Source organism: Tachysurus fulvidraco, chromosome 16, assembly GCF_022655615.1.
Source record: "Tachysurus fulvidraco isolate hzauxx_2018 chromosome 16, HZAU_PFXX_2.0, whole genome shotgun sequence".
In the NCBI taxonomy this organism is placed as follows: Eukaryota; Metazoa; Chordata; class Actinopteri; order Siluriformes; family Bagridae; genus Tachysurus; species Tachysurus fulvidraco.
In genome coordinates this window covers 14,346,594-14,373,632 of record NC_062533.1, presented here as the reverse complement: position 1 = coordinate 14,373,632, position 27,039 = coordinate 14,346,594, and the positions used below count along the sequence as shown (strand labels likewise).

General features: G+C 35.5%; 1 protein-coding gene across 2 annotated transcripts; it reads right to left on the bottom strand.

Annotated features, from left to right (window-relative positions):
* Positions 1-9,434: 9,434 nt before the first annotated feature.
* On the bottom strand, positions 9,435-22,231 carry scara3 (scavenger receptor class A, member 3). Of its 2 annotated transcripts, XM_027155474.2 has the most exons (7): positions 21,867-22,231; positions 17,086-17,121; positions 16,811-16,855; positions 16,188-16,307; positions 14,428-14,493; positions 12,751-13,785; positions 9,436-12,660 (listed from the first exon to the last, which is right to left on the bottom strand). In XM_027155474.2, the coding sequence occupies exons 1-7, from the start codon at positions 21,871-21,873 to the stop codon at positions 12,218-12,220; spliced, it is 1,752 nt and encodes a 583-aa protein (XP_027011275.2). In that variant the 5' UTR covers positions 21,874-22,231; the 3' UTR covers positions 9,436-12,217. The 2 variants fall into 2 exon arrangements, with proteins under 2 accessions (XP_027011274.2, XP_027011275.2); XM_027155473.2 differs by lacking the exons at positions 16,188-16,307; positions 16,811-16,855; positions 17,086-17,121; positions 21,867-22,231 and adding an exon at positions 15,760-15,813 and having other exon boundaries at positions 9,435-12,660.
* Between the last annotated feature and the right edge of the window lie 4,808 nt (positions 22,232-27,039).

Below are 27,039 nucleotides of genomic sequence, written 5' to 3'. Positions count from 1 at the left end.
AAGCAAAATTGGCATATCATGGTCAAGATTTCAGCTAATGGATGGCATTACACATATAAAATTTATATGATTAGTGGGTAAATTCTAATTATTCATTCATTACACTTGAAGAAAATGTATTTCTTAATGGGTTTTTTGGATGGTTACTTTTCAAATCACTAGAAATGAGTGGAAATTCTTTGCTAAAGGGTTCTTTGGATGGTTACTGGTTCTAGTCTTTTATAATCAGAAACTTTTCTCAAGGAGAAACCATCTCTATTTTGGGTTCTGCATAGAAAGTTTAATGGTTTCCCCAGAGAGACAAACTGCAAAACTGAACACTATGGATGAGGCTGTATTTATTCTAGAAAAAGGTAAAAAGCACATACGCGGTTTGTGCTGTTGGTTTTTGTGGTTGAAACAATACGGAAAAACTTTCCACTGGCCATCTTCTCAAGGTTATTGAATTTCAAGAAATTTGCCATTGTGCTCATGTGAATTGTTTGTATCATTTCCCCATGTGTAATACCTTTTTGGCATTAAAGTTAGACATGAATTTAATAACAAACAACAATGTGTCTTTCAACAGTTTATGTAGCAATCCAGTCTGAGATTCAATACTGGTCTGAATACTCAAAGGATGTAAAAAAATAGAAAGGAAATATTAGCACATATTAAACTGTTTCCAAAAAAAAAGGTCTCAGTGTGGGTGGCCTTGACCTCTTCACACTGCAGGCACTTTACACAGATTACAGAGAGACCTGAGGTCATTATACATAAAAGCTAGAGATGAAAATTATAGGTTTCTTTCAGCGCAGCTGTGCACTTATGACCATATGATAATGGTTCTTGGCCCAGACCATGAAAACATGCATGTCCTAAGCTCTACATCTGAATACAGCCAAAAAACTTGGAAAAGGGTAATTTGCTGAATTTCGATTGGAGTGACTTTTGATTTCATAATTTGATTATAGTGTTACAGAAGGGTAATAAGGGTAGAAAAAATTCAAATAAGATACTGTAGCTCCAGAACAGAATCCAGTTTTGATGCGTTTCTTGCATCAGATATTCCCAGGGTGACTTTTTCAAAAGGATATAACTTGTAGCAGTCAGCAGCTGGCTATTAAATATCACTAAGCTATTAAACAACACTAGGATGTAATCTGAATATCACAGTTCAATAAATCCAATTATGAGTAGCGCTAATCTGACTACAAAAATCAAGTAGAATACACAGAAAATCATTTGTCAGATGACAGTTCATTTCTCATCAGTGATAAGAATCATGTGGCTATAAACCACATAACACCATAGCTGAGCGGTTTATGCAGTACATATGATGAACCCAGATAATTATTCAATAGTGGTATAGTAGATAGTAATGGGACAGTTAGCTAAACATATATGCATGTATAACTAGCATAATCGCTTACCCATAACAATTTACAACCATTTTATAAGGTACTGTATTGTGTGAGCAATTCTATGAAGGATAATATATTTTCTCTTTTTATAGTAGTCTAAATTAACATCATGACCTTGTGTTTCCTGAATACTGAAGGATTTCATTCTTTGTTAACTGTATATAGTACATTACTCATTACATCTTCAGTTATGCAAATTCAGATCCAGAAATCACATTTCCTCCGTAATCAACCCCACACTGATTAAATTCACTCTGAGGTCACAAATCCCTTTGCCAAAAGCTATCAGTTAATCACGTTTGGAAGACATTTTAATGTCCATGTGGCTTTAATAAAACACATCTTATACTGGCATTTTAAGGGTATTATTTTCTTCAGTGTTTGCCACAACATGGAAAACCACAATATAATGTTCATTATTACATTTTATAACAGAAGAATGTGTAGGCACACAATATTAAATCCTTTGTTCATCTTATATGTTCATTGTTTGTGTATTACTTTGTGCATTTGTTTGACTGGCACGTTCAGCATATCCAGAGGTTTATTGTTTTGACTCTGAAATTTAATCTAATCTTCTCAAAACACAGAGACGGAAACATATATACTCTAAAAAAATTGTTATATGGTTTTGGTATACTTTTAAAATGGGACTATTTAAATGGTTCATTTTTCCAGCTTTGTAAGAAAATACAGAAATTGCACCCAAATTCCGCTCCTAGGTACACATCTAAAAGAGCTCTTTCCTAAAAAGGTTTAAGTATCATAAGGTATGAACTTGATTCAATTATAAATATGGGAACGGCAGCAGGACATTAAGGATTACCACGTACAAAGGGTCTATGACCTTGAGTGTTCAGAAAGGTGCCTGTAAATAAAATGTATTATTATTATTATTATTATTATTATTATTATTATTATTATTATTATTATTATTATTATTATTATTATCATCATCATTATTATTATTATTATTATTATTATTATTATTATTATTATTATTATTATTATTATTATTATTATTATTATTATTATGTGACTGCAATTACCATTTAAAGTGACCACTTGGTTGATAACAATACCAAGCCAAGGTCTACGTGGCCACGATTACCATTTAAAGTGACCACTTGGTTGATAACAATTGTAACAAGACAAGGTGTACGTGACCATGATTAACATTTAAAGACATCAGCTAGACAACAAGGTGTAGACCAGCCATTTGGGAGACATTCAGTTCTTACACTCAATACACATTCAAAGCGGACCTTCATTTAAATTTCCAAAAGGGAAAACTGTATATAATGCTTGAGCAGGATTTGCTCGGGGTTCTTACGGACTCCGATGAACGCAAAGTACTTCATGTATTTTGTCACTGCTATGCTGGAATAAACTTTTTGTTCTTCATTAAGATCTTCAACCTCATCGTTTAATTTTCACTACCACATTTTTTTATTTCTTACAGCTTTCTAAAAGAGTTTGAATTTTTGGTGCTAAATAAACCCTTAAAATTCTTAAATCTGTAGTGTGGAAGCCAACGCCGCTGAGAGAAAAGCTTCAGCACCCAAAAGTGTTCTTTATTTTATCTCTGTAGGAAACCTTAAAGGTTCTGTGAAGAACCATTACACAAAGATTTCTAGAATAACCCATTCAGATGATTAAAAAAACACAATATTTAAATTTACAGCATTTGGCATATGCATTTATCCAGAACAACTTAAAGAAGTTTTTTTGTAGTTTCTTTCCTCAAGCTGGCACAAATAGGTAAAGAAAAAAGATCCATTTTTAACCCTGTTTGTGAGGAGTTAGTATTAGATATAGAGAATCACACCACACACGTTACAACTGTCAGATATCCAAATCTTACCTGTCAAGGACAAAATTATTGACAAGCATACACAAACATTAAATTCAGCAGTTTTTTAACACCATTAGGTTGTCGTTTTAATTATGAGGAGCCCAAACTTGTGCACAGTATTACACATTATTCACTGCACTTGTTTGATATCACAGCTGCCGTCTGTTTATAACTTCTAGACCTGGTGATAGAAGCGACAACCAAAATGCAGAGTTCCAAAGGTGTGGCGGCCCTGACTCATGAGCAAAAGGTGAAGAGAAACAGTTTACACAGAAAAATCATGAGATCAACCCTGCCAGCACATGAAGCCTCTTTGACATGCTGCATATTTAAACAGCTGTGCTATGACATTAGGCATTGCAGCACCAGTTGAACATTATGGCAGAATATCTCTGTGACTGCCAAAAGCCCAAAAACATCTTGTTTGAGAATTGTTTCTCATGAAGGCTATTAGAGAGAAGGTTTCTGACATAAATTGGTTTAAAAAAATACAAACTTCACATTAAAGACTACTGTGTTTAGTGGACAATTGTTCTGCTGCTTAGAAGAGGGAAACTAATCCATGATCTATACATGAAATACATGATCTATTTTCATAGTGAAAATTTAAAATGAAAACATTGGTCAAGTGTCAGTTTTGTGAAGATAAGTCCAGTAAAAAAAAAAAGTATTCAGATTCATACTGCTGTGCAGCCAGAGCTTTCCTCTGGTTGTGATTAACCAAAGTGTTCTGTGGTTTGTTTTGTGTGTGTTTATGAGAAAGAGATTTTAGAACTCTTAAACTCTTCATGAACTCAAGGTAGGACATGAACTCTGAAAATTATATATATCTAAGACATACAGTGTAATAAAACTTAATTATATTAATAAATATTTAAAAACATTCAGTCTGGTAAATACTCTATGTAGAGATGAAGAACTTTTAGTTTCTCCCTGAAACACTGTTCCAAGTAGATCTTCGTAGGAAGCTAAGAACCATTAATTTTACAAAGAATCCTTGGAGGAAAGGTTCCCTGTAGAAAAACTGACTTTAGTTTATGTATTTAGGGCCCTTTCAAAACTAAAGCTAAAATTCATATCCCAAGTCTAGCTGTCAAAGTGTAGGAAAAAAATCTCTATTTGTCACTCTCAACCATTAACGCAAAACAGAAAAGGTTTCCAAAGGTGAAACATCTTTAGAGAGCTATAAATATTATGTAATAGAAATTATTTTGGAGTGTTCTGTACAGAACAATTATGTAAGCAATGTAACCAAGGTAATATGAACACAAAAAACAAGACAGTAAAAATTTAATTAAACAAACAGTAAAAATGAGAAAATATTTCATGTGTCACTTAGGACTACACTTCAAGGTTCTTAAAGTAGAAATCTTTTTTCTAAGATTTATTTATTTGTCCATCATGGCGTGTAGGGGATGTAGAGGAATATATGAATCCTTGAAAAGAAATGGGCATTAAGTTCTTAATGGTAGATAAGAAGCTAAGGACCATTAATTATATAAAGAACCAACAAGGAACATTTTTCTAAACGTGTAGTATTTGATTCGTTGGTATGTTACTCTAGAACAAATGTAGAACACCTTAAAGATGCTAACAATCCTGAACTATGCAAAAATCCCACAAAGTTTCCTTCAGTGCCTATAAATAAAATTCTTAATTTGACCTTCAAATTTGAACTCTTAATGGTCCTGTGAAGAGCCTTACAAAAGAAAGTATAATTTTCAGTGCTGTGAAAGATATGACCTTTTTGGGAAGCTAATACCCATTAATTATTCAAAAAATTAATAGACTTTTTTTTCTTTGAAGAGAAGCAAGGTTCCATCCTGGACCTTGCATCCTGTGCATCTTGGTGAACCTTAAAAGAGTCTGTGCAAAAAAATCTAAAGCTGAAATGGAACCCTTCATCTAACAATCAACTACCAAATGAGTGTAAACATTAGAAATGGTTAAAAAAATTGGCCACAAGAGTGATAAGCAAATGTTACCTCTTTTTCTCTCCATCTGGACTTGTTTTTCTCTAAAGTAGTCAAAGCATTCTCAGGTTATCATGGTATTGGCTCTGCTCTTACAGCGTAGCCCAGTTTCCCACTAGAAACCATCCAAAACACATAGTACAGCATTCCAAAAAGAATCTGGGGCTTCTCTAAGGACAAAACACAATGTTGCATTGTTTTTACACTTAAGACCTTGGATATCATCAGAATGCAAATGCAAATCTTTGTGGCATTGAAACTTTCCGCTTTCAGACACACACACACACACACACACACACACACACACACACACACACACACACACACACACACACACACACACACACACACACACAATAAAACACACAAAAAGTGACAGTTTGGGTTTGCTTCAGTTGTTTTCTTGTGTTTTCATTTACAACCTTTCCAGGGTCTGCTGGAGCCCTTAAATGTTACATCACTAAATGCTAATTGATTAGACGAAGAGTTTCTTTTCTGGCAAAAACAACCAACTAGGTCTTGAAATCTTTCTATAAAACCTAACCTCTTTACCATGAATTATCTTGCATTAAAACGAGGCCTTTAGCTTGCTTACAGCATACAAGTGTATAGAACCATTTGGTGTTTGACTAGGAATCAGATTGATATTAGCTAAAATATTTAGCTAATCTAGTCATTATTATGCATTTACACTAACAGACTATAAGGCAGTGCTATTCATGCAAGCTAACACTTTCAAACAGAGTAACTTAAAGTAACATTGTAATCCTGTCAGTGGCTAAATGATGCTAAGTGGTTGTCTAGCCTGCAATGACAAATACTGTATCTATGCATATTTCATAGAAAGTCTATGAATTTTTACAACTTTGTTGTTTGTGGAAACATTCAAAATGTGATTGTTTTAGGTACAACACCAATGATATTGTTGCCCTAAAAGTTAAAGTGCTTCACAATCAAGTGCTATAAAATAATTAGTTGAACCAAGCTAAATAAACTTGTCTGTTATAAGCAACACCTCAGTAAGAATATGACCTAGATATCTAGTGTTGGCTTTTCTTCTTGATGTAAGTTACTATATACTATAGGATTTTTAACACCACATAAATTAGGCATTTTAGCAACAAAAGCTAAACTTCATTGATTATAGTTACAGTAGCTACTTAGCTAAGATGGAATGGGTGCTGAGATCAATCCTTGGATCAATTATGCCTCCTAATTTTCTTGTAAACACACCTGTCTTCTTTGTCAAAATAACCACGAGTGCTCTTGATAGAGCTAAATTACCACCAATGGTAGTGCCTTTTCACACTATATTAATTTCAGTACATTTCTTCTTTCTGTGACCATTCTGGAAGATGCACCTGAAATCAGGAGGGCAAGCATTTTTATTTTCAAAGCATAACAGGGTAAAAATGCATGCCTAAAATGAATTCCACCTGGAGAGGAAAAGAAGGAAAATAACTGGCTCCAGTGACATGGTTAATGTCTGGCGCCATTTATTCTGGCAGTTATTGTATTTCCAGGAGAGGAAAAGTGCAGTATAACACCCCTTGCTCTTTGAATTTAGTTATGTTTTTTTTGTGTGTGTGTGTGTGTCTCAAAGTTAAACAGTAAAACTTCACCTGTTACACAACAATTGATATTCAACATGTTAAATTTTGCCCAGATTTTCAGGTGCCAATAAATCCAGTGCAGTTCCATACAATTATACATTAAATCAGAAGCATTAACAGAATACGAGTCCTTATGAAATTGATATTAGGGATGTGTCCTCATGCTAATGTTTTTAGCAAGAATGCTGTTCAACAAATCAGAGGGCACTATGCAAGAACTGATCAGGAATGAATGAGTAGATCTTCAGTAACATCTATTCTTATAAACTACTAAGAACTACAAGTTTAATTGCTCAGTTAGTATGAGTAACACTCCAATAATCTACTTATTACTTACTGATCACTTAAAAATTAATGAATATTTCTATTCCAACATTTCAGTGTCTAAAATGTAAATGTTTATATTAGTCATTATAGGTCTTCTCAGAGGAACACATACTTAGCCGTATGTCACATCACGTCACGTCACGTCACATGGTCAGTGTGTTTTGTTTTATTGAAACAGGCAGGTCTAAAGTGACAAACTGACAACAATAACTTACAATACAATACAAAACTAAGCATCCTTATTTGCACCCAGAACCACACAGACTGTACACTGGTGTAATTTTATGTTGCAGTTTTGGTGCTGGGATGTGGTAAATTTGTGGTTATTGTGTTGGACTACTGATCAGAGTGTTGTGAGTTCAAATCCCAGGTCCACCAAGCTGCCACTACTGAGCCCTTGAGTAAGGCACTTAAACCTCAATTGCTCAGTTGTATTAAAATGTAAGTTGCTTTGGTTAATGTGTATTGTCAGGTTGCCTTGTCTTGCACTGTTTGCACACTGTTACACACATATGTTTTATGTAAAAGGTTAACTTTTTTTAGTACATAGTATATCACAGTACTGTATTGTTGTTAATGTGTTTCTATTAGAAAATGTTAGTGTTTTTTTAAGAGGTCAAATACAAATATAACTTCTATTCAGTAGCTATCTGTTGACTAGCGGTAATTAAGATGACATTTTAGCATGGACATGTAGCTGTGTATACTGACACCTTACACCTTATTTTATTACACAGTCACTTACATGTGCAACATTTGAGAATAATTCCAGTAGTGTTTAAAATTGAAGCATGCTCTGAACAGACATTTACCTAACATTTATGGAAGGAGTCTCCAGGTTCAGTGATTTATAACAGTCAGAGGTGAAGCTGTGACATTTTAATTTTCTGACCCCAAAGTCTTCAGGAAAGAGGAATTTATGTTTTTTCATCATTAACAGTCTTATTAACTGAAAAGTACAGCTGTTGAAGGAACAAATGTCATATCTGTTATAGTGTACTGTACCTGATAACAGGAACGTACCTGTTTAATAGACAGAATTAAACACTACATTAGTAGCTACATTGGCATTGATTGTTTTCCTATAATAGCACAACCCTGTTGTGTTATATCCATGATATATCACTCGGTTTGTGGTGTGTACACTCAGACGTTGATCGCAGTCTTTATTTCAATTTGATTGACAACATGCATAACCCTACACAGCACTACATGTTTTTTGCTGTTGTTTTTTTTTTCAGTTTCTAAGTTTAGTGAAACGAGAAGTCCATATACATGGCCTTTAAATGTTACATAACTTTTCTAACTGTTTTTTAGGGAATTACATCAACCCGCACCAGATGTTTATTTTACTTGGCAAGACCTGTGTTGTGACATTGAGGGTGAGAGAAAATATCAGACATGAGCTCACAACCAGCTGAAACAATCTGCATGTTGTTTTCCCAGCCAACAAATTACTTAATAATGAATAACCTAATAACTCAACAAGTCAATGCAATTAGGTTTGCTAAATACTGTACATTTCTATTTAAATCACACACTGTAATAAAACTTGTAAGATACACGTAAATAAATGTGCTAGGAATCACAACAAAACATTTTAAATCATGAAAGAATAATAAAAAGATTGTATATATAATAATTTGCTAAGAGATAAAGTACATTTTGCAAATATTAAATAAATTCTGGTTAGAATTAAATAATTCTAGTCTGGGCTCAATTTTACAAGTCATATCCTGTGTATATAAGATATTAAGCTCATGTTCAATATTAATGTAAAATGTTTAAAGTGATTTTTTTTTTTGTTCCTGTCATATTTTCTCCATCATCACGCTGTATTTATTTTTTTGTTTGTTTGTTGTTTAAAAAAATTCTGTGAGCTTAAACATCTAACTAATATTTATTTTGTACATATATTGATATAAATCTAATTAAAGAACTTTGAGAACATTGAGAACTATGCAGAAATATAACAGCAAATCTACCACAGACCACATTACAATGTGAATGTATTACTGTACGTTTACACATAAAGATCCTGTAGGTTTTGAACAGAACAGAATAAAATTATTTCAGTCAGCTGTCAATATGTATGTAAGTAATTTATCAGATTATTTATTAAGATTTTCTTGATCGACACTTTTACTTTTGTTCAAATGAATTATTACAAAAGTAGCATGTACAGTAGTAGTATTTTTTTGTACACTTTTCACCACTTTTCACAATGAAGAGAACTAAAAACGAGTTAAATTCAGGGGGATTATTTTTGATAAGTATATTTACATATACGTGATGCAGTGGTGAGTCTGTACTTGCACTCAGTAACCGGCTTCTTTTGCATAAAAGGCTTTAAAATATTTGACACAGCTTCAAACAACTGAATATCATTCAATGTTAATTACATTTCTCTTGCTTGCATGGCTTTAATAAATTGAATTTAGTTTACAATAAACAGGCCTCGAGCTGCCATACTATTTTTTCCTTTGGAAAATCTCAAGACAATAATCAAGCAAATGAGCCAACAATATTTATACTTCTTCATTGACAAAAATTATCCAGCATTACATAACTGTGACTTGAAATAGTACGTGAACCTTTGCTTTCAGTATCTATCGTGACTCCTTGTGCAGCAATAACTGTAAATAAATTGTTTAGAAACTTTTGATCAGTCCTGCACAACAGCTTAGAAGAATTTTATTCCATTCCTCACTACAGAAGAGCTTCAACACTCTTCAACTGTCCTCACATGAAGTGATTGCTTTAGGTCCTTCCACAATTTTTCTTTTGGATTAAAGTCAGGACATTGACTTGGCCATTCTAAAACATTATCTTTATTCCTCTTTAATCATTCTTTGGTGGACACACTTGTGTGCTTGTGCTCGTTGTCTTGGTGTATGACCCATTTTTTCTTGAGATTCATTTCATGGACAGATGTCTTAACATTTTTATTTAGAGATCACTCAGATAATTCTGTATTCATTGTTCCATCGATGATGGCGAGCTCTTCTGGCCCAGATGCAGCAATACAGGCCAAAAGCATGATACTACCACCACCATGTTTCATAGATGGAATAATGTTCTTATGGTGGAATTCAGTATTTTCCTTTCTCCAAAAATAATGCTTCTCATTTTAAAATAAAAAGTTGTTTTTTGGTCTCATTTATCCAGAAATTATTTTTCCAATAGTCCTCTAGCTTGTACACAATGTTCTTTTTGGAGAGTAGTGGCTTTCTCCTTGCAACTCTGCCTTGTACAGAGGTTGTTCAGTGTTCACCTGATGGCAGATCCATGAACATCCATGATCTTTGTTGGTTGACCACTTGTGGGAATGTACCAATGGTCTTAAATTTCCTCCATTTGTACAGAATCTATATGACTGAGTCCAGTCCCTTAAGAGAGGATTTTGTAACTCTTTTTCTGAAGTCTTTAGAAATCTCATTTGTTTTTGCAATGATCCCCTTCCACAAACACACGTCAAAAACATCAGACTTTGATATGTCTCTGTTCTTTAAATAAAAGTTACTCATGGAGACTTGTTTGTCATCTCATTGACTGAAATCAGATGGACCCTAATTTCACCTTGAAATAAGGTACTAAACCTAGAGGTTCACATACTTTTGCCTCTGACAAATATATAATATTAGAACATTTTTCTGAATGAAAAATTTACCAAGTATATTTGTCTGATCTTTTTGATTATGTTCACTTTTGGGGTTTTTGGAAAATATGATGATGTTTTGGGTATATTTATGCAGAAATATAGAAATTTTAAAGGGTTCACAAACTTTCAAGCAACACTATATATGTGTGTGCTTGTGTGTGTAATATAAGTAGTTATAAAAAATATATTTCTAGTTTTGCATCATTACTTCTAGTTTTACATCATTGCACATCATTTGCATCAAAGATGGTGCTGGTCAGTTTTATACATTGTACAGTATTGAATACTTGGCAAGTTATCCTGGAATTGTGCTTTATTTCAATAAATGATTTTATTTCTTTATTATTTAACATAGTGTAAAAACACTAATGTCAAAATTAAACTCTTACAACACCATATAAAATTGTCCACAAGAGCATAAAATATGTTCACTATGATGTTATGGTGAAAGCATTAAAAAATTATTTTTGCACATATAAAATCAGCAAAATGTACGCTTTAACATAGTATCGGTGCTATAGTATCCATTTTCTTATTGTGTGTGTTGTATTTTACACTTTTGTTGGTAATAGTATGGCTGCAGGATTAATAATAAAACATCTCACAGCTTCACGCTGTTCTATCTTGTTCAGAGTACCTGCTCTGAATACACCACGGTGTATATACAAAAAATAGAAGTAATTCTACAATAATGGCTTGATTAAAAATACTATTAACATTTAAAGTGCCTTAAAGTTTGTTGTCATGATATGTAAGGGATTTTTAATGAAATAAACACATAAAAGGCCATCACAAATATCACAACTTACCGTTCTATGATTCAGAGACATTCTTAAAATATCTATTCAAGGTATATATAAAAGCAAAAGTCCAAAAATGTTTGGCAAAAAAACCTGTGCTGTAGTAAGTCCTACATAGTCTTCCATCCTCAGTACAAAGTAATGCCAAGTTGCCTAGTGCACAGTCCTGTGATGAGGGTCAGATATTGTATATTTATGTGCAGTTTATAGCCTGAGGGATGTATATTGAAGACAGTGGGATGTGGTAGCTCAGTGGTTATCGTGTTCGACTAATGATCGGAAGGCCATGAGTTCGAATCTCAGGTCCACCAAGCTGCCACTGCTGGACCCCTGAGCAAGGCCCTTAACCCTCAATTATTCTGTTGTATAAATTGAAATAAAAATTGTAAGTCACTCTGGATAAGTGTGTCTGCTAAATGATGTAAGATAAGGTCTATTAAAGGTGAAATTTTCATGAAATGTATGCAGCTGAAGTTGATTTCATCCAGCCATACTCAGTAACATCACTGTGTCCAACAAAGTTGTTTGTGAAATATTTCACCACATGGTACAATAAGTTTGGTAACAGATTGATCTTAACATTTTTCATCCCATTGTGGAGTTCCCTGGTGGACCAGGAGGACCAGGTAGACCAGGAGGACCAGGTGGGCCAACAGGACCAGGTTTTCCAGTAGGCCCAGGGATCCCATGTAAACCAGGCAGTCCTGCTTGACCCTGGATTCCTGGTGGTCCTTTCTGCCCTTGCAATCCATCTTTGCCAGAAAATCCCATGTCACCCTTCTGCCCCTGTTCACCTCGAGGTCCTGGTTGTCCTAAAGACCCTTTTGCTCCTTTAAGCCCTTGGCTTCCTTTAATTCCAGAAGGACCAGTTTCCCCTTGATCTCCTTTAGGCCCCACAAAACCCTTTGGCCCTGGCACACCAGGAAAACCAACACGGCCTTTGTCTCCTTTGATCCCTATTGATCCTGTAGGACCTGTTGTCCCAGTTTCACCCCTGTCCCCTTTTGGACCTGGTGGACCAGGAGCGCCTGCAAAACAAAAAGAGATCAAATTAATATACTTTTTAATAAAATATATACCATCTAATAGTATATGCAACAATTTAAAAGAATTGTTACCTTTCAGAATAGTGAAGTTTTGGATTAGCTGAGCATGGCTGATGTCCACCAACTTCATCTCCTCCATAAGCATAGAGATGTTCCTCATGTCCATATCAAGACGTACATTAAGCATCATATATCGTGATCTCAAGGAATCAGCCAGGTTTAACAGAAGCAAGACAGTATTGTTTAAATTCTGCAAGTCTTCTGTGTGGCTGCCCAGCTTTGACTGGCAAGATGAGCTCTCCATGTTGATGTATTTGTACATGCTCTGAACATGACTGACTGTTGCATTGATGCTAGAGGCAATGGTATCAATCTCCAGTTCAATGGAACTCATTCTTGTGTCCAGTGTCATAAACCTTTCCCCAGTCCTATTTTCATAGTATTTGGCGTGATACTGGTGGTCATGCATGTTCTCCTCATGCTCATCAATGTAAGAAGACACATTGTCCAGCTGTATCTGGAGGTTCATGACCTGTAACGTGAGCTCATGTACCATATCTGAGCTCATACTGATTCTCTGATGTGTGGCAGAGATGCCACTCTGAATGTTTCGCATTGTTTGGACATTGTTGCTGGAATTGGTCTTGAGTGCAGTAAGTGCTCTGCTGTAGTTCTGCCAGTCTTTGGTAATTTTCTGTAGCACCAAAGCCTCTTCTTCTGCTTTCCGCTTAAGAGCATCTATCCACAATGCACTAAGTGCGACAGTACTGTTGACCTGTTGCACAGTAGCCTTCAAATCATATTGGTCTTGGACCAAGGTCTTCATGCCCTGATCAGTCTCATTGATAACAGCCTGCCATCCATTTACCTGATTGAGGTACTGCTCAAGAGATTGGTTAATTCTTTTAATAGTAATCCCATAAGCCTGGAAATCTCTTATCATCTTGTTATTGGATTGTGTTATAGTGTTTTGGGATTGCGTAGACTGGTCCAATAACTGCTCTTGACCCACAATCATCTTTTGGAGGTCTTCAAACTCCTTTTTGAGCCTGGTGATCTCGTCTCGGAAGTTAACTGTGCTGTAGCATTCAGTGCAGTTCATGAGATCTGCAAAATATATATTATATTTACAGTTCTGATGGGTTTGGATGGTTGTACCATGAAAGACTGCTATACTTAGACTGCTATACTTAGACTGCTATACTTAGAAAAAGAAGAAAAAAGATAAATTCTCCAAATGATGGATATCAACTTGGAACTGATTGTAAAGCCACCAATAATAAAACAGGAAAGTTTTTGTTTCTTATTTATTTTTTTATTAATAATATTTTTTAATCAATGCCATAATGGCCCACTTCAAGGGGACGAAGGGTAATAAGCCAGAGGATTAGAAAATATTAAAATCAGAGTAATTTTAAACATAGCTTTTCCTTTTCTAAATGAATTGCTAAAAAAATTACAATTGTTTTTCAAATTACTATTTATTATTTAAAATATATGCCCTATGTTGGTGACTGAGAGAATATATGTAAAATATATGGGAAGTGTGCACTGCTATCAAGAACAAAATGTTTCATTATAGGATAAAGGTAATCAAATGATAAATACTTGATTTATTTGATTCGTAGTGACACAACTCTTAACAATAAAAGTACAAGACCCAAACACCAAACCTTGCCAACAAAATCGATAAATATCCCCATAGTGGAACAATTTTTCTCCAGGCATATGACAATGTTAATATATTACCTGCTGTACTTCCCTGGGCCTTGGGTATATTTTTATCTTCATATAAGCTGTCCACCTTCCTAAAAACTGACATCATAAAGGAATTTGATTAATTTCAGATTTTAGTGATTGAAAATGTACAAAGCCCTTGTACAGAAATTGAAATAAAAAAAACAGCCAGACATTTGAAATAGACTCATAACCACTGTGATTTATGACCACTGTGTGATTTCTCATGAAAGTAGGAGTGTTTTGGTATTTCTTCAAGGCTCAAACCCTCAAATTATAATGCAGTATTGCAGAATAATTCTCCAAGACTGCATGCATACGTAACATGTTTAATTTCAACAGGGTGATAAAAAAGCCCTTTAGTTATAAAACAGGGATCAATAGTGATAAATTACATTCTAAATCATCTGGCAACTAAAATGTTTTGCATACTTCAAAGTTTATTAGTTTTTTTGCTCTTTGACGGATTTTATGAAATAATATACTTTATTTGATGGCAATTTAATGCTTGCTGTTTTACACCCATGTTGGGCAACTGGGTAATATGAACCAGATGTGAATTTTTTCTGCCCTCACACAATCTTGTTTTTCATTCAGCAATAACAGCAGATCACATTGTTGGAATCCGACTTTTCCAATTCTTTTGTTTTCAGTTCATTAGGCCACGGATTTGTAGGTCAATTTAATGTCTTCCCAGTAAAATGTCAGCACCACCACAGAGCCTCAAATGTGTTTTGGAATTTGCTGCCCCTTTGTTATTATCTGTAAATCTAAAATCATGGGTTTAGGTCTCTGCAATCCCATGATTATGCTGAAATCTGAGAAACATCTGGAGAGAAACATCTGCAATGGCAAACAAGGAGGATGGCCTGCTCATACGATACCGTAAATAACTGGCAGATCCTCTGTTCTTCAGTCAGACCCCCATGGTTTCAATTCTCTGTGCTTTATAATTCCACAAGCATGAAGTAAAGTCAAGCGTAGTGAATGTGGGACGCTTTTGGTGGACTTATTAGTGATATGAGACTTGTAACCATGGTGCCTTTTAAAATGCCAAATGATGGAATGAACTTTATGAGGATATTTAATTTCATGGTATCCATTATGGACAGCGTGATGGCTTATTGAGACATTCCAAAGATATGACTGAAATACTATACTAAGATTTTGCAGCTTTATCACATCATGGCATGGTGTCCATGACGTGGTATCTATGGTGCAGCAGGTGGCATTTCTGTCTCAAAACTGCAGGAAACCTGGTTTGAACTTAAGCATGGGTATCTGAACTCCATGTGATCTTTACACCAATTCAACACTTGTTTGGCTGTATATTTGTAATCTCACCCCCAGTTCCACCCATATGAGGATGGGTTCCCCTTGGAGTCCGGTTCCTCTCAAGGTTTCTTCCTTACCAATTTAAGGGAGTTTTTCCTTGCCACTGCTGCCTGAGTCATCTCAGACTTGCTCATTGGAGATAAATAAATACATACATACATACATACATGCATACATACACACTGTGAACTATATATATCTTAATTGTTTACTATGTTAATTCTTTTTTCTCATTATGTTTAACTTCTGTTCTATGTTTATGTTCTGTAAAGCTGCTTTGAGACGAAGCCCATTGTAAAAAGCGCTATACAAATAAACTTGAATTGAATTGAATTGAATTATGTGGGCTCCATCAAGGTTCTCCAGTTACCTCCCACCTTCGTAAACATGCTGGTAGGGTCAGGATGGAGTGGTCAAGACTCAAGAACAGAACTAACCCAGAGAAGCCAGGACTGCCAAGGCGATGACTATGAAGGCAAAGAAGCCATATAGAACTCTGACAGCCAGCTGGAGAGAACGAGTCTGCTGGCATTTCAAACAACCTCCACGGGTTCTTCCTGTAGACACAAACAAGTATTGAGTGCATGGTCACATATGCCAAACCATAAGCTCATTTTAAAGTGATTTGTGGTGCCATTACAACAAATACTAATTTCAACCTACGCCCAAAAGTTCTACTTTCTTTCTGTATTCTCTAAGTGATGACATAACTTGGAGTTAGGTTTCTGCTTAATAAACCTATACAGCTTGTGTCAGATGTTTAGAGTTTACACATCATTTTCTAGTTTCACAGTAAATTGTACAAAAAGAGATGTAGGGACAAAAACAACACTGTAAAATCTGACACAAACAAGTGCAAATCTGCTAGAGTTTTCAGTTTAGTATCACATTCATTATCATGTCATTAATGCTATGATTTTGTCTCTGTTTTCTTGGCCTTGAATTCATCTATGCTCAGTAAGATTAAGTTTTGTATGTTCACACAGCATGCATGTAGATACATAACTGTCACAATGTTAGAAATTGTGTAATATTTGGAAAGATTTCAGATTTGTCTAACCTCTGAAGGGAGGAATCTCTTCCTCCTCTCCGGTCAGGTCCTCCTCTGAGAAAAGAGATCGTTCAAAAGATTAATGAGCAACAATTGCCTATTATCATTGTTGCAAACTCCTTTGAGGCACATTAAAACTTATTATTTTAAATAAAATATGTACTCTTTTAAACATGGATCAAAACAGGACAAATTGTTCTGTTTAATTCTATTTAAACTCATACATTGAAACATTCCAAATGACTAATAAATAAACAAATCTTGGAAGAAAAAACTCACAGTACCTTTGAATAGCTGGTTCTCGTATCCACAATAACTTTCTGTAGGAAAAGGATATAGAGAGTTATGTATTAGATAGTTAAAACACAGGTTATTTTAAGATTATTTTTTGCTAATCCTGCCATCTATTAAAAAAAAAAAATAGCTGCCAGTTCTGAGTTCTGCTGTCCATGACACAAACCATTTGACTTAGCCTTGTTTCTGAACATGAGGTAATATCTGGAACTTAATGCACTGCACAGTAATACACAAAAAACTTGAAATCAGAGATGGAAGTGTAGCTTAATCAGTACTTCAGAAAGAAATGTCTTCTTTTATAAAGAAAACACAAGAGTACGAATAGAGCAACTGAGTTTAAACAGCATGAACATGAAGTATTTAACAGGAACGGCTCCACTTGGTGCATTACACAAACACATTGTAAATTATACCAACAGCAGCCAGAGAGAGCTGGGCCAAAGGTAAATTAACAGATGCTAAAGAAGTAACTTGCATAAGTCAATAAAGATGATCATCCTGTAGGTCCTCTGGTACATTTCGCAAATTCAGCATTCACATACACTGAATTGGTGTTTTGTTTTATTTTTCTAAATCTGGTGTGTGAACTGCCCAGAGTGAACAGGTCAGTCAGAGTTGATGTACTGCACAAACAGAACAGGAAATGTGCATCCGTGTGCACTTTTTTCAACCCATGAGTGGGTACGCAGGTGTCTCTGGGATCAACAGCCCCAACCTTAGCCACTGGCATTAGTGCTGCCAACAACACAGAGGAAAAATTTAGGAGATCCTCTGGTCTGGATGGCGGCCATCCCCTCCAAAAAACAAGTTCTGAAGCTTACCTTCGAAAATCTGCTGAGGCTCATTTAACAGAAGCAGCCTTCAGAAGTACAACAAATACTGAATGTCTGGAAAGGGCAGGATATTTGTAACGGGTGTCCAAAAAGCTGCAGGAAATGGAGGGTTTGCTTAAGTCTGAGAACACAAGTTTATTTAGTTTTGGAATTTAGTTTTGATGACAGTGATGAGTCAGCGGGAAACCGAGTACATCTGAAATCTAGTTTGTCTCATGATGTAAGACTTAAACAGGTTTACACTGCAGAACCGAATGTTTATGGATTGTGAAATTTTACAGCACACACAATGATGATGGAAAAGCGAATACAATTGCTTGTGTGTTTATGTTTCTCTCTGCAATTGGGAAAGATGAAATGTAGACAATGCTGCAGAAATCCAGAAGATCGCAAGTGTTGGTGAGCTCATAAATTACCCTAAAAATGACAGTGTACTGGAGTCCCTTTCAGAGAGTACTTCCACCTCAATTCCAATAATCCAAATAAAATTTTAAAATGGTGGCCAGTATCCAGCCAATAAAATGTCAAATGTCCTTAACAGCTTAGTTTCAAATAAAATGGTGCAAAGCATATCTGGATATTACATAAACATTAAACATGCAGAAACATTCAAGCATATAAAATCAATACAGGCTCAAATATATATATGTAGTTAAATGTTTTCTCAAAGTCTATAATATTCATGAAGATACCAAAATGTCCTTCAGACATGTTCCATATAACATTTTCCAGCAGGCCAAAGTCAGAGGACCTTTTTAATTGAAAGAAAGAAAAGAAAAAGTTTCAGAACAAAATAATGAGCTCCATCTATAACGTAGTTAACGGTTATGCAGTATATCAAATCTTTGACACTCAGCATTTTTACTCTAAGATGTAGGTGGAGGGAAGTATTAAAGGCGATTGGTGTACTTGGACATATGTTTTATAGCATTCTGCCCACTTCCTGTAAAAACAGGGGGATTAGATGTTGTGGTGATGTTACACACGTGCCCTTTAGCTTAACAAGGAACAGTACTGAGTGAGTAACTACATCTATGTGAATCATGACATACTGTATAGTAATTAAATATAATCTCTGAGTCTGTTCTATGGAGTAACTCTGTAGATGGCTGTTTGTATTGAAGTCAAGACCGTGATGATGAAAGAGGCTTTTTTTGGAAACCCTGAGCCACTGCACATTCTGTGCCAAAAAGACGTTTAATGGCTTTGAACTAGTTTCTGACAGAAGAATAATAAATAATTTCCTTTTATTTATTTAACAGCTGGCATCTAACACAACATGTTCTCACACTCTAATCCAGAGCTCTTCGTCGGTGGTTTGTGTTCCTGAAGTAAGTTCCAAAACACAGGTTTTGAATGCTTGTCTTTCAATGAATAAAAATGTGTGTGTATGCTGTTTTGATAGAAAGTTAGTATTTGAATGCTGTGCAGTCGCATGCTGTTATTATGAATGCAGTGTAACACAGCCCAGGAACATAAAACCCAGTCAGGATCCCAGATACACAAAGCATATGGTGTTTCAGATGTTTGTTGTGATCTTTTTCTCATGCAACAAATCAGGATGAAGAGTTCCAGATACTGTAATTCTTAATACTAACCTATTCGGAAATTACTGACTATTAACTGAACCTTTAATGTTTGTTTTAAATTTCCAAAAAAAAACAACAAAATGATTGTGCATTCAATTCAATGTGGTAGATGTTTTTACCCAACTTTCAGAAATGCACAATGAAGCCCTTTTGCAAGAAACAAGTCTCACTTTATCCGTGTCAACAAATAAACTCTTCCAGTTGTACTTTATAAGGATCGTGTGGGCATGTTCTGAAGCAATGAAATACAAGGAATGTGTATATGCATTTTCATCAAACACTGAGAAATGAACTACAGTATGCATGTGTTGTGGTCAGGGGTTAAAACTGTTGAACTGAAGCACATCCACATGCGTCCTGTGTGAATATCAATGAAGAAAGTTATAGCATTGTTTCAACACATACTGTAGAAACTTCATAATTATTATGAGATACACCCTTGTGAAATTCATTCCTTCACTAAACTGACAATGAAAGAGACAACACCTCCTTCACTGGACTGACAGGAAAAGAGACAACACCTCCTTCATTGGACTGACAGAAAAAGAGACCACACCTCCTTCACTGGACTGACAGGAAAAGAGACCACACCTCCTTCACTGGACTGACAAGCAAAAAGACCTCACCTCCTTAATTGGACTGACAGGCATAAAGACCACACCTCCTTCATCAGACTGACAGGAAAAGAGACCACACCTACTTAATGAGACTAACAGGAAAAGAGACCACACCTCCTTAAAATTGGACTGACAAGCAAAAAGACCACACCTCCTTCACTGGACTGACAGTCATAAAGACCACAGCTACTTCACTGGACTGACAGTCATAAAGACCACACCTCCTTCACTGGACTGACAGTCATAAAGACCACACCTACTTCACTGGACTGACATGGATAAAGACCACACCTCCTTCACTGGACTGACAGTTATAAAGACCACACCTCCTTCACTGGACTAACAGGCTTGAAGACCGCACCTCTATTGAACTGACAGGAACAGAGACCACACCTCCTTTACTGAACAGAGACCACACCTCCTTAATTGAACAGAGACCACACCTCCTTTATTGGACTGACAGGAACAGAGACCACACCTTATGCCTTTTGTAATGAGATGATGCATCTTATATTGCACTCACAGGCTTGGAAGTCATATATCCATCATTAAGACTAACAGACAAATCATTTAGTGGAAATGACAGACATAGAGGCCACAACCCAATGAATGAAACATACAGGCACAGAACCTACACCTAACTGGAGGGCACAGAGACCATACCTTCTTCATCGGATTGATAGGCACAGTGGCTACACCTCCATCATCCTGACTGACCAGCACAAATAATTTACTTAAGGAATTAGGAATTAATGACTATCAGGTACAAAGAATTTGCTGGGACTAACGAGCACAGATGCCACTCCCCATTTACTGTACGTTACAAGCACACTAATTGGGCTAGCATGTATAGAGACCATGTCTCCATCATCAGGATTGACAGTCAAAATGTATTTCCAGGGACTAACAGCTAAACAGTCTTCATTGACCTGACACGACAAAGGTCACAGTCAATTTCATGCAACTTAGAGGCACAGAGGCCATGCCACATTAATCAAGATTGATAGGCACAGGAAAACAAGAGAAAAGTTAATTAATACCAGTAATAACATTAGCTGGCTATCAGATTCAAACATATTTTAACAATACAGAGATACTCAATTGTATACATTCACCACCACTAAGCAAATGTTTACACACTCTTCTGAAGTAGTGCAGCTGTTTTGCAAATAAGTATATCTTCATACTGTACCACCTGTGAAAACACTTGACTTGTTGTGTCTTTAGTCATGCTCAGACTGGATCATGTGATCTGGATCTCCGGTCACACACCTGCTGATCTCCTGATCTCTGACAATGTACTTTTGCCAAAACTCTCTGGGATATAAGCTCAAATAAAAAGAAACAGACCTCCTACCTGCTCCCTTTACCTATGAAAACAGCTTACCAAGTCTACTCCATATGCTACCTCTACCTTCAAAAGGTATCACTCAGCTTAAATTCCAGTGGAAAAAACATTACAGGATACCAAACTCTTAAATATCACTTGATCATATTCTTTATGTAGCAGTTTGTTTGAAATGCCAAAGCAAATGTATTGAGTGCTGAGAATGAGGAAATTTAATATTAAACACTCTTTTTGAGTCTGTCTTACATCCAAGATCAACATATGCTGAATTTCCCCGGACATTGAAAGGGCTGAGAGGTGCAAGCTTTACAGCAAACCGCCTCCAAGTTTTACAGTTTCTGTATTAATTAAAAATAAAATGACCAAGGAATATTGTCTTACCTTTCATATTTGCTATGTAATGATGTTTCAGAAGGAACAGTGATGAGCAGGTACAGTAGTCTTGAAAGCTGTCTCAGTTCACAAGTCCTCCACTGTCCAATTATACAGCTGAATACGTGTCTTGAATAAGTATCCTGTTTTTAACAAGTCCACTTTATTGTAATCGGAGCTCACTTGCTGATTTGAGCAGCTAACATGTGCTACATGTTTAAGCAAGTGCGCGTATGTAGCAGCCGCTCCAGAACATGCTTCTCTTTTCCGCAGAACTAGATGAAGCTAAAAACATGTGCAGTTTGAAAAGACACAACAGAAATTGGAGTGTGTTTCTCAGTGGGAGAAGGACAGAAAGAAGGGGAGGGAGAGGTGCAGAGAGAGAGAGAGAGAGAGAGAGAGAGAGAGAGAGAGAGAGAGAGAGAGAGAGAGAGAGAGAGAGAGAGAGAGAGAGAGAGAGAGAAAGGGAGTGCATATGTTCCTGCAGGCCAGTCCCATCCCAGCCTAATTACTAACAAATGTCTGGAAAGGGAAGGACAGGCACCTTTGTCTTCTGTTTCTCCTGCATTGACACATTTATGGGAATTTAGATCGGTTCACAAATTCTTCCATTTGATTTTTTCCCAATGTTCCACATTCCAAATCAGTATCTGTGGAATGGAATTTGTGCCATGTGGATTAGTGCAGTTTTCCACACTTTCGATAGTCAGGTAGCTCTATAAAAATATATTAAGACCCTCAAAGTCTACATAATATTTAACCATTAAAAATATTGTGCTAAATATTTTATAATTTAATTACGCTTTAAATTCTGGCCTGTTATTGGTGCCTCTCGGTAATAAAAAATATCACATGTAATAATGTATTCTACCGATGTAAGAAATAACATAACAAAAACAACAACAATAATAATAATAATAATAATAATAATAATAATAATAATAATAATAATAATAATAATAATATTAAAAGCTTATTGATGCATCACGGTTTCCCCAGATTGGCATTAGTAGATTCAAAACTTTTTTTTTATAAGCACTTCACTGGTTCGTTAGGACCCTCGTAACACCAGGGTGACCAGGGATTTTAAAATAAAAAGATTTTCTTATATAAAAAAGGAAAGAAGAGGAGAAACACTCTTCTCTTTAGGACCAACTGGCTAACTAATGCTCTATGTCAGCATCTTGCTCTCATGCTATCCTAGCTGTAAGAGTCATTATAATTGGCATATTCAATCAGTTTGTATTTTCATCAAAAAAATTGCATGTTGTGAGCATTTAAACACCTGTTATATTGAAGGCATATCTTTGTCCATGTCTCAGATGTTCGTTATGATGATGTGTGAACAAACATGGAATTTTGTGGAAAGTAAGATAAGTAACTGCTCTTGATGGTTGATCATTAAAGTCCACAGAAATGTCAAATGAATAATTTGGTGATGGCAAATGACATCTTAGACTTAACCAAGAAACCATAACAAGCTACATTAATTAAAATAACGACTGTGTATAATTGTGGTGAGCAGAAAAGTATCTCCCGACATGTTGACTCTTGAAACACTTCTGAACAGATAGTTAAGGCTGCAGAGCACAGACTCACAGAAAGTGGACAGCCAAAGACCAGAATAATGTAGCCTGGTATTATACAGTAAATCTCAGTTTCTGCTAAGGAAGACAGATTCTAGGTTTGTAATTTGGCACCAACAGTGGGAATACACGGAAACCAAACCTTCCTGGTGGAGGCGGTGTAATGGTGTTGACTTTGGGCCATTACTTCCAATCAGTTACTTATAATCAGCTAATGGCTATTCCAGCATGATAACGCACTATGTCACAAAACAAAGCTTATCTGAAACTTATCAGTTCAGTGTTCTTCAGCAGTCTTCCCAGCCCCCAGATTTGAATCCAGTAGAACACCATTGGGATGTAGAACAGGAGATTCACAGCATGAAAAATCTGCAGTCAACATGGATCAGAATCTTAGATGAATGTGTCGAACATATTTTGGAATCTTCTGGAGGCTGTTTTGAGAGCATAGAGAGGCCCTGGCCCAAATTAGTATAGGAATCTTAATGAAGTGCACAAGCACTGGCAAGCATTAATGTCATTCACAACTAGGAGCCATTTAGTGTAGCCAGTCCACCAACCAGCATGGTTTTGGGAGGTAAAAATAAAGCAGAGAACAGAGAAGCAACAAAGTGGGGTGAGTTTGAAATGGAAAAAAAAGTGTAAAAAAAAAAAAAAAAGCTTAAATCACACATTTTCCCATTAAGATTTCCATCAATACTGGAGTCTCCAAAAAAAGTTTTGATTGATTGACCACATTGTAGATAACATCCCGTATGTTTCAACCAAAGACATATGCTAAAGCATCCAACAAAAAGCACAAATGTTTGATGTGTCACAACAGGAATGTTGTGTGCATTTTATAGTCATACAAATAGCTAGCAGTTTGCAAGCAATCCTCAGAAACAGCAGTACAATGATGGCAACACATCAAGTTTGATAAATACTGCAAGATGCTCTTCAAATAGTTTGGATGAACTTCTGAGAGCAAACTGTTCCTTGATTCAGGACAGAGGAATTCCATTCAATAAAGTAATGGTCTTTGGGATGCACACAAACACAACAGGAACTTAGAGTACTTTATAAAAATATACAAACAGTTGGGATACATTTGAGGTTGGATAAATATAGCACAGTCATTTGTAGTGAAATTATCCTTTGGAAAGATGTACCATGGATATGGACTTCTAAAAATAAGGTTTCTTTAATGGATTAATACTTATATTGTTCAGAAGGCTGCAATCATGGTCCTGTCATTTGAAGTTTGCTGGCAATTATATAAAAAGGAAAAATATCCATGAGACAAAAAGGAGAGACTAATAACTGTTTTTTAAGATTTACTCCAAAGATCAGGATCACAGTCGCAGTCTATTCTTTGGTGAGCACCGAGACCGCATCGACTGTGTTTGTGCAGATGTGCAGAAGTGACGATCGCACGTGATCGTAAGCAAGGCATTTTGGCACAAACAAACATCTGGAGCGAGTGATAGATATCATTTTTGGCAGAAAAGAAAGATGCCGGTTACACACATGGAACATCTTACATAGGAAATGATTTGAAAATGGTTACTAAACATCTCAGTGATGTTGTGGAAAACAAATTTCACACCCTGTCATATCAGTTCATGTGTCCTGTAATTTGACGCAGTGATCACGCTCAACATCTGGAAGAGATTAGACCTAAACTTTTACAAACATTTATCTGAAAATCATAGAGATTACTAAATTACCATAAATATAACACAGTGAGTCATGCTGAAATACACTGAAGTCTGATATGATGGGTAACTTCACTGCCCTATTGAGAGATGGAGAAACAAAAGCATATTATTTGCCTGTTCATTCCACTAACTCAGAGTAGTCTACAGGTTTGAACAGCTATCTAAAGATTTCACGCCCACCAGCTAACATATGGATGCCAAAAAGGCCCATTTGGCTTACATGTGCTGTAAGTGTGTGTGATTGAATGTGTGATGTCATTTCCATAACATTATGCTTACCCCTTTCAATAAAGATAAATATATGGTTTATTGAAAAAAATGTTGAGAAATTAGAGCTTTTCTTCTCAAAATAAAATAATCGCCTGCTATCATATAAAAATTGATTTAACATAGTTATTGCAGTTGAATTGAGTCACAGTTCTATTCAAACTGACCGTATTTATACTTGTCTTATTGAATGTTATTGAAATTTAAGTAAATATTAATGTGGCTTTAATTTAAAAGACCAGCTGTTATAGATCTGTTGTAACCATCATGTGACAATGCTGTTGAATTCTTGAAATAAGTTTTTATTTCTATGTTAAAGGTAAGTTGGACTTTATATAATTTAAGCATAATAATTAATACGTGGAAGCATTTAGAAAACAATATAATAATAATAAATAAAACTATATAAATTTTAATATGGTAAAGCTTGGAGATGTAAGAAAGGGTATCTAGTGGTAACTTTGTACAGTTACAGATAAAACTGGTTACTGAGGAAAGAATAGCTGGCTGGATGGAGGGATGGATGAATGGATGGATGGATGGATGGATGGATGGATGGATGGATGGATGGATGGATGGATGGATGGGTGGATAGATAGATGCAACTCATTAACCATGACCTTTAAAGAGATTGGGTCATGGGGTAAATAGAAGAAAATAAAGCACAAAAGAAAAAAAGCACAAAGATGTTTTAGTATCTTCAGGAAATGGTAAAATTAAATATGAACCTTACAGTGAAGCTATTTGGCAGACACCCAAATGGCGTCTCCAAGGCGACTAGGCAGTTGAGGGTTAAGGGCCATGCTGAGGGGCCCAGTGGTAGAATCTTAGCAGTGATGGGATCAATAATCCAACATCTTACTGTAATTTAACAATTTGAACAAATTGAAAACACATTCTGATAAAGTATAAGGCATCAAAATAGCTCATTTGCAAAAAAAAAAAATCACATAAAAAGACATAATGATTAATTGAACTCAAACAATAAAATATATTATAGAACAGAAGCTTGATCTCAATCATTGGCGATAACTAGGAACATCATTTAAATGAACATTTCCACATTTTCAATACTCCAGAGCATTGTTTTAGTCTTGCCGGATGATCTTGTTCATCATTAGGAATGTGAGTAAGTATTTGATCAGATCTTCTTTAAAGGTGTAATAACCAAATATGTCAACAAGAATTTTTGTGTGTTTTGCATCGGATGAACTGAAAATTGCTGTATGATTAACAGTTCCAGGAAGAGGACGACGAGCTTCCCCTACTGAGACTTGGTTCAATGAAAGTTTCTTAACTCATATTTCCATCTTTCACAATGTGGATTTCTATAAAGGAAATATAGTTAAATTCCATTCTAATCCATACTGGGTAAAATGTACATAACAAAAACCACATGCATTATAACTGCATTAATACAACAAATAATATGAATATAATGTGTTTTGTTATTTGTCACATCTTTCTGTTGGAGTTCACTTGAAGCTAGTCCAATTAAACTTTTGTAAGATTCAATATCAAATATAAATATAATTTTATTAGTATTATATATTAAAAAAACAACAACAATATATTCTTATTCTTTTGGCAGACCATTTTGCTTAAATTACCAAAATAATCTGCTAAAAA

Coding starts and splice junctions, on each gene's coding strand:
- scara3 (XM_027155474.2), bottom strand. Junction 16,856..17,085: donor CGAGAACCAGCTATTCAAAG/GTACTGTGAGTT, acceptor CTCTTTTCTCAG/AGGAGGACCTGACCGGAGAG. Junction 14,494..16,187: donor GGCAGTCCTGGCTTCTCTGG/GTTAGTTCTGTT, acceptor TTATGATGTCAG/TTTTTAGGAAGGTGGACAGC.